This window comes from Rhinopithecus bieti, unplaced genomic scaffold (genome assembly GCF_001698545.2).
Source record: "Rhinopithecus bieti isolate Rb0 unplaced genomic scaffold, ASM169854v2 scaffold_42532, whole genome shotgun sequence".
Classification (NCBI taxonomy): Eukaryota; Metazoa; Chordata; class Mammalia; order Primates; family Cercopithecidae; genus Rhinopithecus; species Rhinopithecus bieti.
The window spans coordinates 1,081,806-1,098,571 of record NW_016818301.1 but is presented as its reverse complement, the minus strand read 5'-3'; the positions used below and the strand labels follow the sequence as shown (position 1 = coordinate 1,098,571).

The following is a 16,766-nucleotide window of genomic DNA, read 5'->3' as shown; positions in this document are numbered from 1 at the left end:
CTGATTTAAGGTAGAGACAGCCAGATCTCTGCATGTAAAGCAGTGTTTTTCTAATGTGACCAGCATGTGATCCTTGGATGATACTTTGGCACTGTGAGACTATATAGTTCCTCATCAACTTTTCACCTAATGGCTTCACTATTCATTGGTGATCCATCCTTTATTAAATGATTTCATTAGAGGTTGCAAAATGGAGAGTTTTATAATCCTATCATTCCATTCACATTTATCGCTTATTTTATTTTGTAAAGAAGGGCTTTCTCTCATCAACTGGGTTTAGTTTACACTAAAAGGCAACTCCAACTGGAAAGGTAACATACATTCTTAGTTTTTTCTCTTTACCTTTTTGCAAAATAATGAATCGGTGTAGTGTTGTGACCTCTAACAGTGACTAATACATTTTAAAACATTTATTTACTTACTTAGAGTCAGGGTCTCACTCTATCACCCAGTCTGGAGTGCAGTGGCAAGATCATAGCTCACTGCAGCTTTCAACTCCTGGGCTCAAGCAATCCTTCTGCCTCAGCCTCCTGAGTAGCCACCACCATGAACCACCATGTCTGGCTAATTAATTTTTTTTTTTGTAGAGGCCAGGCACAACGGCTCATGCCTGTGATCCCAGGACTTTGGGAGGCCAAGGCAGAAGGATCACTTGAGCCCAGGAGACTGAGACCAGCCTGGGCAACATGACAAAACCTTGTCTCTACAAAAAATACAAAAATTAGCTGGGCGTGGTAACACGTACCTGTAGTCTCAGCCAGGTGTGGTGGCTTATGCCTGTAATCCCAGCTACTCGGGAGGCTGAGGTAGAAGAATCGTTTGAACCTGAGAGGTGGGGTTGCAGTGAGCCGAGACTACGCCATTGCACTCCAGCCTGGGTGACAGAGTGAGATTCCATCTCAAAAAAAAAAAAAAAAAAAAATTGTATCCATTTTTCTGCTGATGGACATTTGGGTTTTTCAGGTTTGGTATTATTATGTATAATTTTTTTTTCTTTTTTTTTTAGACAAAGTCTCGCTCTGTCACCCAGGCTGGAGTACAGTGGCACAATCTCGGCTCACTGCAACCTCTCCCTCCCAGGTTTAAGTGATTCTCCTGCCTCAGCCTCCTGAGTAGCTGGGATTACAGGTGCAACCACGCCTGGCTAATTTTTGTATTTTTAGTAGAGACAGGGTTTCATCATATTGGTCAAGTTGGTCTCTAACTCCTGACCTTGTGATCCTCCTGCCCTGGCCTCCCAAAGTGCTGGGATTACAGGCGTGAGCCACTGCGCCTGGCCGCTATTATGAATATTCCTGTACACATGTCTCTTGTGTACATATGTGTGCATTTCTCTAAGATAGTAGTTCTTGAACTGTGGTCTCTGGACCAGCAGTATCAGTATCATCTGAAAATTTCTTAGAAATGCAAATTCTTGGGTTCCAGAACTACTGAAGAAACAACTGTGAATGTGACTCTGACTTTAACAATCCCTCCAGGTGATTCTAAGGCATGCTGAAATTTAAGAACCACTGTATACCTGGGAGTTAAATTGATGAGCCCTAATAAGTGTATGTTAAACTTTAATGGCCAATATAAAACTGTTTTCTAAATTAATTGTACCAATTGGCTGGCGTAGCCAATTGGTACAATTAATTTAGCCAATTGGTACAATTTGGGAGGCTTAAGTGATCCTCTCCCACTTAAGCCTCCCAAAGTGTTGGTATTACAGGTATAAGCCACTGCACCGGGCCAGTGTCAATGATTTTAGATCATTCTGATTTTCGAATATATACATTCATGACTATACATTTCCCATTAAGCAATGTTTTTACTGCATCCCACAAATTGTGATAATTTGTATTTTCATTTTTGTTTAATTTTAAAATTTCTCTTGGGGTGGGGCACAGTGGCTCACATCTGTAATCCCAGCACTTTGGGAGGCTGAGGTGGGCAGATCGCTTGAGGTCAGGAGTTTGAGACCAGCCTGGCCAACATGGCAAAAACCTGTCTCTACTAAAAACACAAAACTTAATCGGGCATGGTGGCACATGCCTGTAATCCCAGCTACTCAGGTGGCTGAGGCATAAGAATTGCTTGAACCCAGGAGGCAAGACGAAGGTTGCAGTGAGCCAAGATTGTGCCACTGCACTCCAGCCTGGGTGACTGAGCAAGACTGTCTCAAAAAGATAAAAGTAAAAATAAAATGAAACAAAGTATCTCTTGAAACTTCTTTGACCCATGGGTTATTTAGAAGGGTGTTGTTTTTCAGATATTTGAGGATTTCAGATATTTGAGCTATCTTTTTGTTATTGACTTCTACTTTAATTCCATTGTGGCTGGAGAACATATTTTGTATAATTTCTATTCTTTTAAATTTGTAAAGGTGTGTTTTATGGTGGTCTGTCTTGGCCCATGTGAGGCCTTGAAAAGACTATATTGTTGGCTGGAAGCAGTGGTTCATACTTATAATCCTCAGCATTTGGAAGACTGAGGCATGGAGACACTTGAGGCAGTGGAATTCAAGACCCAGCCCTGGCACATAGCTAGACGCCCATCTTTTTTTTTTTTTTTTTTTTTGAGACGAGAGTCTCGCTCTGCCGGCCCAGGGCCTGAGTGCAGTGGCCAGATCTCAGCCTCAACTGCAAGGCTCCGCCTCCTGGGTTCACACCATTCTCCTGGCTCAGGCCTCCGGAGTAGCTGGACTATGCAAGGCGCCCCGCCACCCTCGCCAGCTAGTTTTTTTGTATTTTTTTTTAGTAGAGACGGGTTCACCATATCAGGCCAGGATGGTGCTCGATCTCCTGACCTCGTGATCCAGCCCGTCTCGGCTCCCCAAAAGTGCTGGATTACAGGCTTAAGCACCCTGCCGCCCGGCCTAAGACCCATCTTACAAAAAAAAAATTTTAAAAATTAGCCAGGCCCATCGGTGGCAATACCCCGATAGCGCTAGTTATCTCAGCGAGGCTGGGGGCAGGAGGAGGGCCTTTCAAGCCCAGGAGTTCAAGGCTATAGTGAGGCATGATCACACAACTGCCCGCAGCCTGGTGACATAGTGAGACGCCTGTCTGCAGAAGAAAAAGAATGTTACTATTTGGGGCCCAGTTTTGGATTGGTGTATTTTTATATGAATTTATAGTGATTTATTAAGACAAAAACTGAGCAGTGTAGTATGAAGTTTACATTTAAAGCAAAGTTTACACAGAATCTAACACATACTCTAAAAGGACTTTAGCAATGTAGCTCTGATGCAAGTCCTACGATAATTCATCAAGAACGATGGATCCCCATGACCTGCAAGACAGAGGCATTTTGGGTACCAGTTAGCTTCTTAGGATTTCTTAATTTGTGTGTGTGTGTGTGTGTGTGTGTGTGTGTGTGTGTGTGTGTTTTTAAAGTGAACCACTGCCCAATATGAAGAGTTTAATCTTTCCTGAGACCAATGCTTTTGAAATCACATAACTCTTGGATCAATTCATGACACTTGTGCTGTCAGTGACTGATACTCCGCCAACAATGGTTTCAGAGTTCAACCGCTCAAAAAAGGGAACGGCTCCAAGAGTTCTCCCCACTAAAAATGGCTCCAAGAGTTTTCCCCACTAAGAGCATGGGCCCTTGTCTTTCCCTACTGTCTTATCTCCTCTACCACCCTCTTCTTCTTCCCTAACACCTCAGCCAGTGGCTTGGATGAACAAGCTGATATTTATAACTTCATTATTGGAAAAGAAAGGGTCTTCTAATTTCAGGAATTAGCACCACTGAGACAGAATAATCTGTTTGTATTGTATACTCTCCAATAAAAGACTGTCCCTCCTCATCAATTTCCATCTCCAAAATGGGAACTTTGGTAACTTATGAACTGGCTTAGTTCTTTGTGGGAACAGCAATAAGTTTAGGCAGGGAACACCTTGGCTAATAGGTTTCAGACATTCACAGCTTTTAAACAGTCTCTCACAGTCCTTATTTATGGTGCCAAGGACATTGTTTTTTAAGGTAAAATGTTCTGGACATAGAAGCAAATCATTAGTTGTCTGTTCTTTTCCATTGCTTCACCATTTCCCCTATCAGGCCCCAAATGTTAACCAAAATGATGCTACCCATCTCCCTTTCTCCCCTCCCCATCCCTCCCTCCCCCAAATAATACACCAGTAATAGCCAAAGACTGCACACATGCTATGCTCTAAAAATGCAGAGTTACCACTATTGGGAAGAAGGCTGTGGGCTGTGAAGATGCTCAGTGTAGATCTTCAATCTACAGTGATTTTTTGCTCTCCCACACACCCAATTTTGCAAGTTTTGTCCTTCACAGAAGGCCATTTGCTTTTCTCAGCAAAGTGCAGAAAACGTTGCCTTGAAACACTTATCCCCTTTCCCCTCCACTGGGATGGGTATGCAAACTATACAGTTTGAAACAGCTTTAAAGCACTTGGGCTGCTGCAGGGCACATAAACTATACTGGGTCTTCAAAGGACATCTTCTCAAGCCACCTCTATGGTGTCAAGACAAGTAGAACTCCTTCCCTTGGGATGGTGTATTCTAAATGTCGACCAGTTCTGTTCAGATCATTTATAGCCTTATAGATTTTCTGCTTGCTTCATCTATTAATTACTGAGAGAGTGGTGTTGACATCTCCAACCATAAAACTGAATTTTTCTATCTCTCCTTTAAGTTTGATCAGTTTTTGCCACGTGTATTTTGGCATATTTAGTTCTTTTAAAGATTTTTTTTTTTGTTTTTTTTTAAGATCAAGTCTCACTCTGTCACCCAGGCTGGAGGTCAGTGGCTCAATCTCGGCTCACTGCAACCTTCACCTCCCGGGTTCAAGTGATTCTCGTGCCTTAGCCTCTTCAGTAGCTGGGACTACAGATGTGAGCCACCACACCCAGCTCATTTTGTTTTGAATTTGTTTTGTTTTGGTTTTGAGATGGAGTTTCACTCTTGTTGCCCAGGCTGGAGTTTACTAATAATATAAAATAAATTTATTTTTTGTACATATGATATATATGTATATATACATACATATATATATATATATCTGTGGTTTCTGGTTTCCTGTCAAAAATTATAGTTTGGTCTTCGTATGCTTGAATATAGCGAGCACAGATGTTTTATGTTGGAACCAATGTTTTTCACTGAAATCACTGTGAGTCTGTTTTTGTTATCTATTGTGCAGAGCATAGTATTTGGAAAATTATTTGTAGAAATAATTTAAGGTTTTGATAGATTTTCATTTATGTCTGCAGGTGCCTGAAAGCACTAGCAATCTAATATAACCTTACTCCAATTTCAGAGCCATACTGCAGACTAAGCAAGGGTTACTACTTTTGTATCTTTTTTCTTCTTTTTTTGGAGACAGAGTTTTGCTCTTGTTGCCCAGGTTGGAGTGCAATGGCACGATCTCGGCTCACTGCAACCTCCGCCTCCTGGGTTCAAGTGATTCTTCTGCCTCAGCCTCCCAGAGTAGCTGGGATTACAGGCATGCACCACCATGCCCAGCTAATTTTACTTTTTTATCTTTAGGCTTGGAGTTTGTTTCTTGTTCCCAGGCCAAAACAGGGAGAAGTTTACTAGAATTCTTCCTTTCACAAGCCCTGGATTCTGACATCTACTCCTTTAGCTCCACAGGCTATCTAAATCAGTGTTTTCTCTACTTCTTTTTCCGAGAGAGAGGGTCTCGCTCTGTCACCCAGGCTGAAGTGCAGTGGTGCAACCTTTGCTTACTGCAGGCTCGACCTTCCAGGCTCAATCAATGCTCCTGCCGCAGCCTCCCAAGTAGCTAAGACTACCAGTGCGTGCCGCCCCGCCCCACTAATTTTATTTTTTGTAAAGATGAGGTCTCACTGCATTGCCCAGGCTGGTCATCTACTTCCTTTTTTTTTTTTTTTTTTTTAAGACGGAGTCTTGCTCTGTCGGCCAGACTGGAGTGCAGTGGTGCGATCTCGGCTCACTTCAAGCTCCGCCTCCCGGGTTCACGCCATTCTCCTGCCTCAGCCTCCCAAGTAGCTGGGACTACAGGCGCCCGCCACAACGCCCGGCTAATTTTTTTTGCATTTTTAATAGAGACGGGGTTTCACCGTATTAGTCAGGATGGTCTCGATCTCCTGACCTCGTGATCCACCCGCCTCGGCCTCCCAAAGTGCTGGGATTACAGGCGTGAGCCACCGCGCCCGGCCAATCTACTTCCTAAGAATGGAAAATTTCTGCAGCAATTTCTGCAATTCTCCATTGCAGAAAAAGCCTGTAATTTCTCCATTGCAACATTGGGTCTACTACCTCTGGATTCTGTTCCTTTCTTGGATCTTGGTCTGTGTCAGTTTCTCCTCACTCTCTTGCTTGCTCCTTGATGGTTTAAAAAAGATTTTGGTAATTTTTCCCCCCCTTTTTTTTTTTTTTTTTTTTTTTAAGGCAGAATTTCATTCACCCTGTTGCCCAGGCTGGAGTGCAGTGCTGTGATTTCAGCTCACTGCAGCCTTGGACTCCCAGGATCAGGTAATTCTTACTTCAACTTCCCAAGTAGCTAGGACTACAGGCATGCACCACCATGCCCAGCTAATTTTTATATATTTTTTTGAAATGTGATTTTGCTATGTTTCCCAGGCTGGTCTCAAACTCCTGAGCTCAAGTGATCCACCTGCCTCAGTCTCCCAAATTGCTGGGATTACAGGTGTAAGTCACCTTTCCTGGCCTGAGTTATCTTTTAACTCCAGCCATTGCTGCAGCCAGCAGCAGCATGCAGGCATCATCTGACACCACCTGCCTCACCTGCACTAAATATCTCTTGTTTTTGGTTTGAGTATGCTCTGCTACGACAGTATTAGGCACTCCTGGGAATCTGTTCAGTCATTCTCATCCATGAAAAACCTGGAAGTATGAGGAAATTAACGTCCCATAGGCCAACTCTTGATCCAATGGTGGACGGAAACTAGAAGATAAATAGTTTTCTTTCTGAAGGACAATTGTTGGGTATATCTTGTACATGATGCTTAAAGAGTCCCCAGAAGAACTGATTCCCAGTGGCTTACAACTCATTCTCTTTCACTGTTTTCATTCTCCCACTCTTTTTTTATTTTCTTTTTTTATTGTTGTACTTTATGTTGATCTTATGATATCTTCCCAAACTAAACAACCCCTATACAAGACCTTATTTCACAGTTTGACTTTGGGAGGAATCAGTCTAAGACAAGTTGTCTTCAGCGGAGGCCTGAGGAGTATGAGCTTGAGTTATTGACCTAGTGCATTATTACCAGAAGCAGAAATTGAGGAAAAAATAAATATAGGAGATATTACAACATGTGCTGACAAAAATGATCAGACATCCAAAGGGCTTGAGGTAATGACCTGGTGCATCATTACCAGAAGCAGAAATTCAGGAAAAAATAAATATAGAAGATATTACAGCATGTGTTGACAAAAATGATCAGACATCCAAAGAAAAGGTAATGAAGTAGGAAAGAGACAGGAGGACACAGCTGTGGTGATGTCCTTAAATGAGCTCCCAGCTTTAACTCTTCAGAGTCAATCAATTTTCCTTCTCCAACTAATTCTCCAGATATTCCTGTTCTGTGAATGGCACTTTAATTCCCTCAGTCACAACATCTCTAAATTCAGGTAAGGCTCCTCTCTCAACAAAGCCCCGTCATCTGCACTAGTTTGCTAGGGCTGCTGTGACAAAGTACCATAGACTGGATGGCTTTAACAACAGACATTTATGGTCTCACAGCTCTGGAAGCTAGAAATCTGAAATCAGGCTGTTGGCAGTGTTGATTCTCTCTGAGAGCTGTGAGGGAGAATCTGTTCCAGATCTCTCTCCTTGCCTTGTGGATGGTTTCCATTCTCTTTAACTTTTCACATCATCTTTGCTGTAGCTATGGCTGTCTTCAAATCCTGCCCCTGTCTTTTTTGAGATTGGGTCTCCCTATATTGCCTAGGATGGTCTCAAACTCCTGTGCTCAAGCGATTATCTCGACTCAGCCTTCTGAGTAGCTGGGACTACGAGCACTGGCCACTGTGTATTTCCCCTTTTTATAAGGACACCCATCACATTGAATTAGAGTCTGTCCTAATGACCTGATCTTAACTAACTACATCTGCAACAACCCTATTTCCAAATAACGTCACATTTGGAGGTGCTGGGATTTAGGACTTCAATATATGATTTTTGGGGGGGGGGGTGGTGGACAGAATTCAACCCCTAACAGTTACCAAGACTTATTAACTCATCCTTCAAAATATCTCTCATACGTGTCCTCCTTCTCTCCCATTCAGGTTGTGTGTGGCACACCCCTACCGTTGCAACAGTCTTTCTAAAATGTTTCCACTTTCTCCTGTTCTCTAATCCATCCTTAAACAGAAATGTGAGGCTATGCTTAAGCACAACTTTCATCATGTTCTCTTGCTCAAAGACATTTAGTGTCTCCTCACTACCTATCAGATACTACCCAAATCAGATAACCTGGTCCTCTGCAATAGGAACTGAACCTGCTTTCCTTTCTAAAAACTCCCATCTTTCCTACCCATTCACCATGTCCCAGAATTATCAGATTATTTAATGTCCCTTATAGATTTTTCCTTTCCAACCTCTGCAACTTTGCTCTGGGCATGGGGGTGATGTTAGGAGGGTCAGAGAATGGACCACAGAGGAGAATTTAGATTTTTCAGATAAGATTGACAATGTGTGCTGGGGATGGGGCACTTATATGCAGAGGGAACTGCTGATACAAGGGCCCAGAAGCATAAACCAGCTGGGCATGTTTGGGGAAATGCAAATAGGGCTGAATTGCTGGTGCATATAGGACGGCAGAATGGGGGAAACACCGCAGTGTTGAAGAGGTTGGTGAGACAAGAACTTGAATGCTCTCTGGGCCAGATAAATTGCTTAGATTCTTCCCTATACCCAGGCAGTTAGTCAATGATTTATAAGAAAATCCATGGCAGTGGATACTCTGACTTGTTCACAACTGTATCCCCAGGGCCTAGAAGAGTGTCTGGCACATAGTAGGCTTGGTCTGGGTGAACCTAAGAGCACAGTGAGACAAGAACTTGGGCTGGGCATGTTGACTCATGCTGGTAATCCCAGCACTTTGGGAGGCCAAGGCAGGAGGATTCCTTGAGCTCAGGAGTTTGGGACCAGCCTGGGGAACATAGTGAGACCTTGTCTCTACTAAAAACCAAAAAAATTAGCCAGGTGTGGTGGTGAGCATCTGCAGTACCAGCTAGTCAGGCTCAAGTGAGGTGGAAGAATTGGATTCTTCCAATTTTTCACAGCAGCCTTAGTCTCTCGGGCTCAAGTGAGGTGGAAGAATCCCGAGAGACAGGCTGCTGTGAGCTATGATTGCACTACTGTACTCCAGCCTGGGTGACAGAGCGAGATCTGGGTCTCAAAAATAAATAAATAAATAAATAATAATTTGGGTGCAGGTAGTTCATGTGGGAGATGATTCCAGAAATCACAGATGAGGGACAGGGAAAGTAAGCCACAGAAGGAAGAAAAGCCAATAATATTAAGTGCGTTGCTGAACAGGTTACCACTGTGGGCGACTAGGCTGACTCTCACTAGGGACCCTCTGAAGAATCATATTGAACATTCCTCAGAATAGTCCACTAAGGGCTGGTGGAATCTGGGATATTTTTGCACTAAATTTGGTCCTTAACTGGTTGAGAGTTGCCTCTAGGGGCATTACATCCCAGGTGCTTCAGGGCTGCCTGGGGCACAGGTGGGCAGTCCCTTGGCATTCCAGAAAGCCTGCAGGATGAGAAGCAGAATCCCACGGCATGAAGTGGGAAGGTTGACAGGTTCAAGAACTGTTCACCTGCAGCTGCAGGCAAATGGAGATGCAGGCCAGGAGATATGGGGTAGGGTGTCCACTGCATTCACTCCCTGTAGACACCTGAATGATGCTATGTTATATGTGGCTTACTTTCTTGACTATTTTTTTTTTTAAACAGCCTCACTCTGTCACCCAGACTGGAGTACAGTAGCACAATGATGGCTCACTGCAGCCTCGACCTCCTGGGTTCAAGTGATCCTCCCACCTCAGCCTCCCAGGTAGCTGGAACTACAGCTGCACACCACCACCCCAGCTAATTTTGAATTTTGTGAAGATGGAGTTTTGCCATGTTGCCCAGGCTGGTCTCAAACTATTGGGCTCAAGTGATCTGCCTGCCCCGGTCTCCCAAAGTGCTGGGACTACAGGAATGAGCCACCACACCCCACCCTGACTACTCTTAAAGGTCTTTGAGGGCAGGAACCAAATATGTGACTCAGCATAAAGGCCAGGCACGGTGAAGCACATGATTACATACATGTTTGAAAATGAATTGAGAAAGAAAGGTGTAAGAAGGAAAGATGGATGAGTGGCAGGGGTTAACTGATTTGATGAGAACTAGGTACAAATGAGTATGACTGGTCTAACGTTGGCTTTAGCTACGTCCTTGAACACAACAAGAAGGGAAAGGGCAACCACAGTAGCATGACTGAGAATCTGGATCATTAAGAACTAGTCATGGAGTTTCTCTGGGTTATTTAAATGGGGAAGCTGTGGTGTGGCCAAGTTCCAATCCCTTAGAGAAACCCAGTGTTTTCTTTCTGTTGTTGTTGTTGTTGTTTATTTGAGATGGAGTCTCACTCTGTCGCCCAGGCTGGAGTGCAGTAGTGCGATCTTGGCTCACTGCAAGTCCGTTTCCCAGGTTCAAGCAATTCTCCTACCTCAGCCTCCTGAGTAGTGTGCCACCGTGCCCGGCTAATTTTTGTGTTTGTTTATTTATTTATTTATGATGGAATCTTGCTCTGTTGCCCAGGCTGGAGTGCAGGGGCATGATCTCAGCTCACTGCAACCTCCACCTCCTGGGTTCAAGTGATTCTCCTGCCTCAGCCTCCCAAGTAGTTGGGATAACAGGTGTGCACCACTACACCCAGCTAATTTTTATATTTTTAGTAGAGATGATATTTCACCATGTTGACCAGACTGGTCTGGAACTCCTGAACTCAGGTGATCCTCCTGCCTTGCCTCCCAAAGTGTGGGATTACAGGCGTGAGCCACCGTGCCCAGCCTAATTTTTGTATTTTTAGTAGAGATGGGGTCTCACTATGTCGGCCAGGCTGGTCTCAAGCTCCTGACCTCAAATGATCCACCCGCCTTGGCCTCCCAAAGTGCTGGGATGGATTACAGGTGTAAGCCACTGTGCCTGGCCAAGAAACCCAGTCTTGATACCTGCCCATTTGGTTACACCTGTGAGCCTCCAATGTGTGTGGAAGTGCTTCAAGACATATAAAGCTCTGCAAATAGGACATTCTAGTGTTTGGTTGTTGGCTGAGCATGGGTGGCGAGATTACCAACTGCCTTTTAAGATTTTAAGCTACCAGGAGCAAACTGGCAAGAACAATCAGAATATCCAATGTGTGTACACTCTGACCTCAGCACTGATCTGTTGGTACTTGTAGAGAGGATGGGTGGGAAAGCCTAGCAGGGGCTATAATGCTGGAGGTGGGGACCCTCAAAAAACAGCAGGGGCCAGGCCTGTCTGGCATGAGGGGTAAAATAAATGAATATGGAGTCCACCTCCCCATAATGTGAAAGGATGGGTAACTAGACCACACTGGGATGTGGCTGGGGGTCGGGGGGCTGCCATTCCAGCTGTGGTCTCACTCACACTTTCCCCACTCCAGGAATTATCAGTGGAAGGAAAACAAGACAGAAATCAGCCTTCCATCAGTCAAGAGTTGTGCTCCCCTCATCCCCACCCTATGTTTTCATCCCACCTCCCTCCCTTTGGAGGCTCTGGCCAAGTTCAACCCCCACCCATTTTGCCTCAAGACACGCTCACAGACAGTGTTTGCTTGAGAGTCTACTTTAATCATTCAGATCTGGGTCATCCAAGAACTGCCAGTTCTGAAGGTCAGTGGGAAGGGTGCTGGGGCAGGGAGGCTCCACATGAGGTCTCAATCAGCCACAAGGTTGCGGCCCACTCTGGACTTTCTCTGGAAATGGTCCAGAGAAGTCCTAAAATGAGAAGAAACAAGGGATCTAGAGTCAGGATGTGAGATGGTGGCTCCTCCCTCATCTGCCCTCCTTCCACAACTACTGTAGTAACAGCCTGATTTGAGTAACCCTTCAGCATGGTGACAGCTCACCGACTGAGAGCCTGTACGCTTGGATCTCACACGCAGCCCCATCTCTCCATGGTTTGCCCTTAAGCTCAGGTCTGGAGAAGAATGGCAGCTCCTTGTTTGTTATTCCTGGGAGTACCAGGGCAACCAGTCCCCCACAGGTAGGTCTCTGTCACTTCTGTCACTGAGCTCTGATTATGTTGCCCCAGCAACCAATCCAGGCTTAGGAAGCCCAGCTGCCACATATGGAAGTAGGAATCCGTTTCCTTGGAGAGTATGAGGAGCTGGAACCCCCTGTGGTGCAGGTTGCCTTTAGATGGAGGGTGCAACCAGCCAGGGGTGCCCTGCTTCACTGCCACCACCCAAATCCAAGCCACCTCGGTCTCCCTGGACCAGGATGAGCCTCTCCTTATAGACTTCTCAGTTTTCACTCTTGCTGTCCTTACAGTTCATTCCTCAACATCACTAGGGAGGCCTTTTAAAATCATATCACATTGTGACATTCCTTTCCTTAAAATTTCCCAGTTAAATTCCCACTGCACTTAGAACAAAATCCAAACCTTTTGCTATGATCTGTGAGCCCCTGTGTGGTCAGTCCTGGGCCTAATTCTCCACCTTCATCTTCTGCCACTGACTTTTCTGTCCATTCTTTAACATGCCATGGTATGGGTGTCTCAGGACATTTGCAGTGGCAATGCTGTCTGCCTAAGATGCCCTTCCTTTACATCTTCCTCTGGTTGCCACCTTCTTATAAGTTAGGGCTTAGTCCAAAAAACAAACAAACAAACAAACAAACAAAAAAAAACACCACACAAAAAAACAAAAAACAAAAAACTCTTTTTTCAATGTGGAGGAGTCTGATGTTTGGAATGACCCAATCCCACTGCAGTTCTTGAGAGGAAGGGCAGGGACTGTGCAGGGGAAAGAGCTGGAAATCAGGAGACCTGGGTCCAGTCTTGGCTCTGCCACAAACCCATGGTGTGGCCTTGAGTACGTCCCATGGCCTGGGCCTCAATTTCTCATCTATAAAGATGGATGGGAGTACTAGATGGGTGGTTTCCATTCTGGATTCTGAAGAGTTCAAAGATCCCAAGGAGATGTCTCAGAGCCTTGCCTGGGTGACTTGCCCAGGCCATAGAGTAGAGCAAGGGGGAGGCTGAATGTGAGGGTCTCTGAGCTGCACTTCCCATTCATCAAGGGAGTGTTGCTATCACTTGTTATATACAAAGGCATATATGGCAAAAAGGAAGACCTTTAATTTTGAAAACTCTGCAGTTTCAATGCCTATTTTAAACTCTCAATGCCTATTTTAAACTCAATGCCTATGCATGATCTTATAGATAATTTCTTCCTTAGAGGCTCCTAGCGCCTGCATCATGTCCAGCCCCCCATATGAACGCCTATAGGAAGTCTGAGAGATACAGGAAATTAGGGGTACCTTTGATTAGGAATGGAAAAATCTTTCCTTCAGCTGTCTGCCCTCACCCCAATGCCCATTCCCTTCTTTCTATCTGCCTCCCTCATTTAAACAGGTCCAACCTCCCGAGAAAATTATCCTTGACAGGGTTGGCCCACTCTTGTTCAGGACCTTAGAAACCCACTTTGGGAGGTAAAGCACTATCCCTGTTCACCTTGGCCAGGGGACTCTGTGAAGAGGGGAACCAGAGGTCGAGAAGAGCAGAAAAGGGTGAGAGGGGGCCCCACAGGGAAAAGCAATTGGCGATTACAAAGTCAGGGGATTCACAATTCTTTTTTTTTTTTTTTTTATTTTTGAGACGGAGTCTCGCTCTGTCCCCCTTGGCTGGAGTTGCCAGTGGTCGCTCATCTTGGGCTCACTGCAAGCTCCGCCTCCGGGTCACGCATTCCCTGCCTCAGCCTCCCGAGTAGCTGGTAGCTGGGACACAGGCGGCCCTCCACCGCGCCCAGCTAATTTTTTTATTTTTCAGTAGAGATGGTTCACCGTGCGTCTCGATTCTCCTGAACCTTGGGTGATCCGCCCGCCTCGGCCTCCCAAAGTGCTGAGATTACAGGCGTGAGCCACCGCGCCCGGCAAGGGATTCACAATTCTTGAGAAGATACATGAGACTCACTGTGGGGAATAGGAGTCGAAGTTTCTCCTCTTGCTTGCTTCTAGAAGAGACAGGGAATGACACACTGGACCTAGGCTTGCCACACCCACCTCCCCTCCCTTTGCAGATATCACTAATGGATCATGAAATTGTTCTCTGCTGATTCCAAACAGGACCTCTGAATTATTCTCCTCACAGTGCTCCTGGAAACTTCTACCCGCAGTTTTAGCACACATTCCTTCCCTGTTCCATCTGTCTGCCAGAATGCTTGGAATGACCACAGGTCTCACACACCTCACCCCAGAGGTTTTAGTGGGGAAAACTGCCTTGCCATCCTTCAGGCATGGATCTTGGGGATGCAGTCTGCTGGTGTGCTCCATCTTTTGGATCATGGCATCCTGGGTGATATCATCCTTCCAGAACAGACCTGCAGGATGAAAAGATGGGGTGAATTGACACCTGGGACACTCAGATCCACTCCAGGGATCAGATCAACCTTTCCCTCAAGTACACATTAGATTACATTTTACAGAAAGAATTAAACAAGATGATGTATTAAAGTTGCTTAGCATAGTGCCTAGCATATAATATTCAAATTAGGATTATGATGACAGTCTCTTTGCTGGTTCATTTGATGCTATTGTGAGGATTAAATGAGGTTAGGAATGTAAAGAGTGCTTAGAAAATGCCAAGGCAGGCCGGGCGCGGTGGCTCAAGCCTGTAATCCCAGCACTTTGGGAGGCCAAGACGGGCGGATCACGAGGTCAGGAGATCGAGACCATCCTGGCTAACACGGTGAAACCCCGTCTCTACTAAAAAAATACAAAAAACTAGCCAGGCGTGGTCGTGGGCGCCTGTAGTCCCAGCTGCTCGGGAGGCTGAGGCAGGAGAATGGCGTGAACCCGGGAGGCGGAGCTTGCAGTGAGCTGAGATCTGGCCACTGCACTCCAGCCTGGGCGACAGAGCGAGACTCCGTCTCAAAAAAAAAAAAAAAAAAGAAAATGCCAAGGCAGTGATTATCAAACTTTAGCGTGTGCATCAGAATCTCCTGCAAGGTCTGTTAAAATGCGGACTGCTGTTTCCCACCCCTAGGGCTTCTGATGCAGTAGGTCTGTGCTGAAGTTCAAAAATTCACATTTCTAACAAGTTTCCTGGTGAAGTTGATGCTGCCAGGCCAGGGGTGCACTTTGAGAACTACTGCTCTAAGGCACTATGCACATATTAGGCATTAGCAGTGGCAATAAGAACTCAAGGAATATTTCCTATCTGACTCTCTCCTCCCCAAAATTAATGAAACTCTGCTCCAAAACAGGGTCAGCCATAAGTTGCCAATGGACTCTCCACTCCCTTTCATTCCTTCCATCTGTTTGTCATACAATTTCCTACTCAGAGGCTAAAGTGGGTGAGTGTTTTCCTGGCTGAGAACTTGAGGAGTCCTGGCTTTGGGAAAGCTCATATAGTACCGGGGTTGAGGGGAGACTAATCTCAAGGAGTTGGATGCTGGCCTTTTTCAGGTGTTTTTTTCCCTAGAAGCCTCTACTGGGCTCTTCCAGGATGTTCTAGTGCAAATAGTCCACCCATCCAGATCCCACCCCTACTCCTGTCTCATCCCCATGGGGGTAAATGTGACAAGAAAGTTTTAAGTAGAGATATTTGGGGAACAGAAAGCCTGTCCTCAGGTCAGATAGCCCCTCTTCCCCCCTCCCCATATCTAACCAGGTCCCAACCTCTGTTCTCCAGCTTTTACTTACCTTGGAGTAAAATCTGCTGGAACACAACCTGTAAATGCTGGAAGACTGGGGTGGCAAATCCTTGGAGGGGCCAAAGCTGCCCTACTCCTACTTGGTCCTGACCATCTAAGGGCAAAATAGTGGTGTCAGCAAGGAACCTGGCCAGGAGCCCTCCACATCTCAGTTGAAGAGAAGCAGGTTCCTTGTACTGTTGCTCTTGGACCCCTGACCTCTGTTCCCCCTACCAGCACCTTTGCCTGCTTCAAGTCTTCCTTCTTTAATTTTTCCCTTCCTCCATCACCACTTGCCATATTCTTCAGCCCCCGGGCCTTGTTCACTCTTGGTACCAACTTACAGATTAGAACCAAACTTACAGGCAAAGGTAGAAGTTCAGGTGAGCAGAGGCTCAGAAAGCTAAGCACATGGGAAAGGTAATCAGGTGGGTAGGTGGGGTATGGGGAAACAGGTAAGCTTCATCTTAGGGAAGTCATTGAAGTCTGGAAGTGTTAGGGAGGAGGCCTGGAATCATTAGAAAGAAAAAGTATTGATTTGTTTACGGTTTGAGGGTCTGGATCCTTTTCCTGAAACCCACAGTTTGCCCAGTTGTGCATGGGGGAAGGACAGGGGTTGGGAAAGAGAACCGCTAATGCTATGCACACCTTCCTTCTTCCAGATAAGTGAGATGGGGCTGGAGGACAGTCTGTTTTTTGCTATAGTGTAGTTACCATGAGCCATTCTGGACAGGTCTTTAAAAAAGGGAATTTTCCTACCCAATCAAGTGGATGTCTAATAATTTCCTGGGGGTGAGCGTGACAAGAAAGTTTTAAGTAGGCCGGGCGCGGTGGCTCAAGCCTGTAATCCCAGCACTTGGGAGGCCGAGAA

The 16,766-nt window shown here is 45.5% G+C and overlaps 1 protein-coding gene across 1 annotated transcript in view; it reads right to left on the bottom strand.

Moving 5' to 3' along the window:
* Positions 1-11,820: 11,820 nt before the first annotated feature.
* Positions 11,821-16,766, bottom strand: part of RESP18 (regulated endocrine specific protein 18) — a 6,640-nt gene continuing 1,694 nt past the window's right edge. The window contains 4 exon segments of the mRNA XM_017856736.1: positions 11,821-13,492; positions 13,638-13,731; positions 14,454-14,581; positions 15,906-16,010. Of these exon segments, the coding sequence (XP_017712225.1) occupies positions 13,401-13,492; positions 13,638-13,731; positions 14,454-14,581; positions 15,906-16,010 (419 nt within the window). The 3' untranslated portion in view covers positions 11,821-13,400.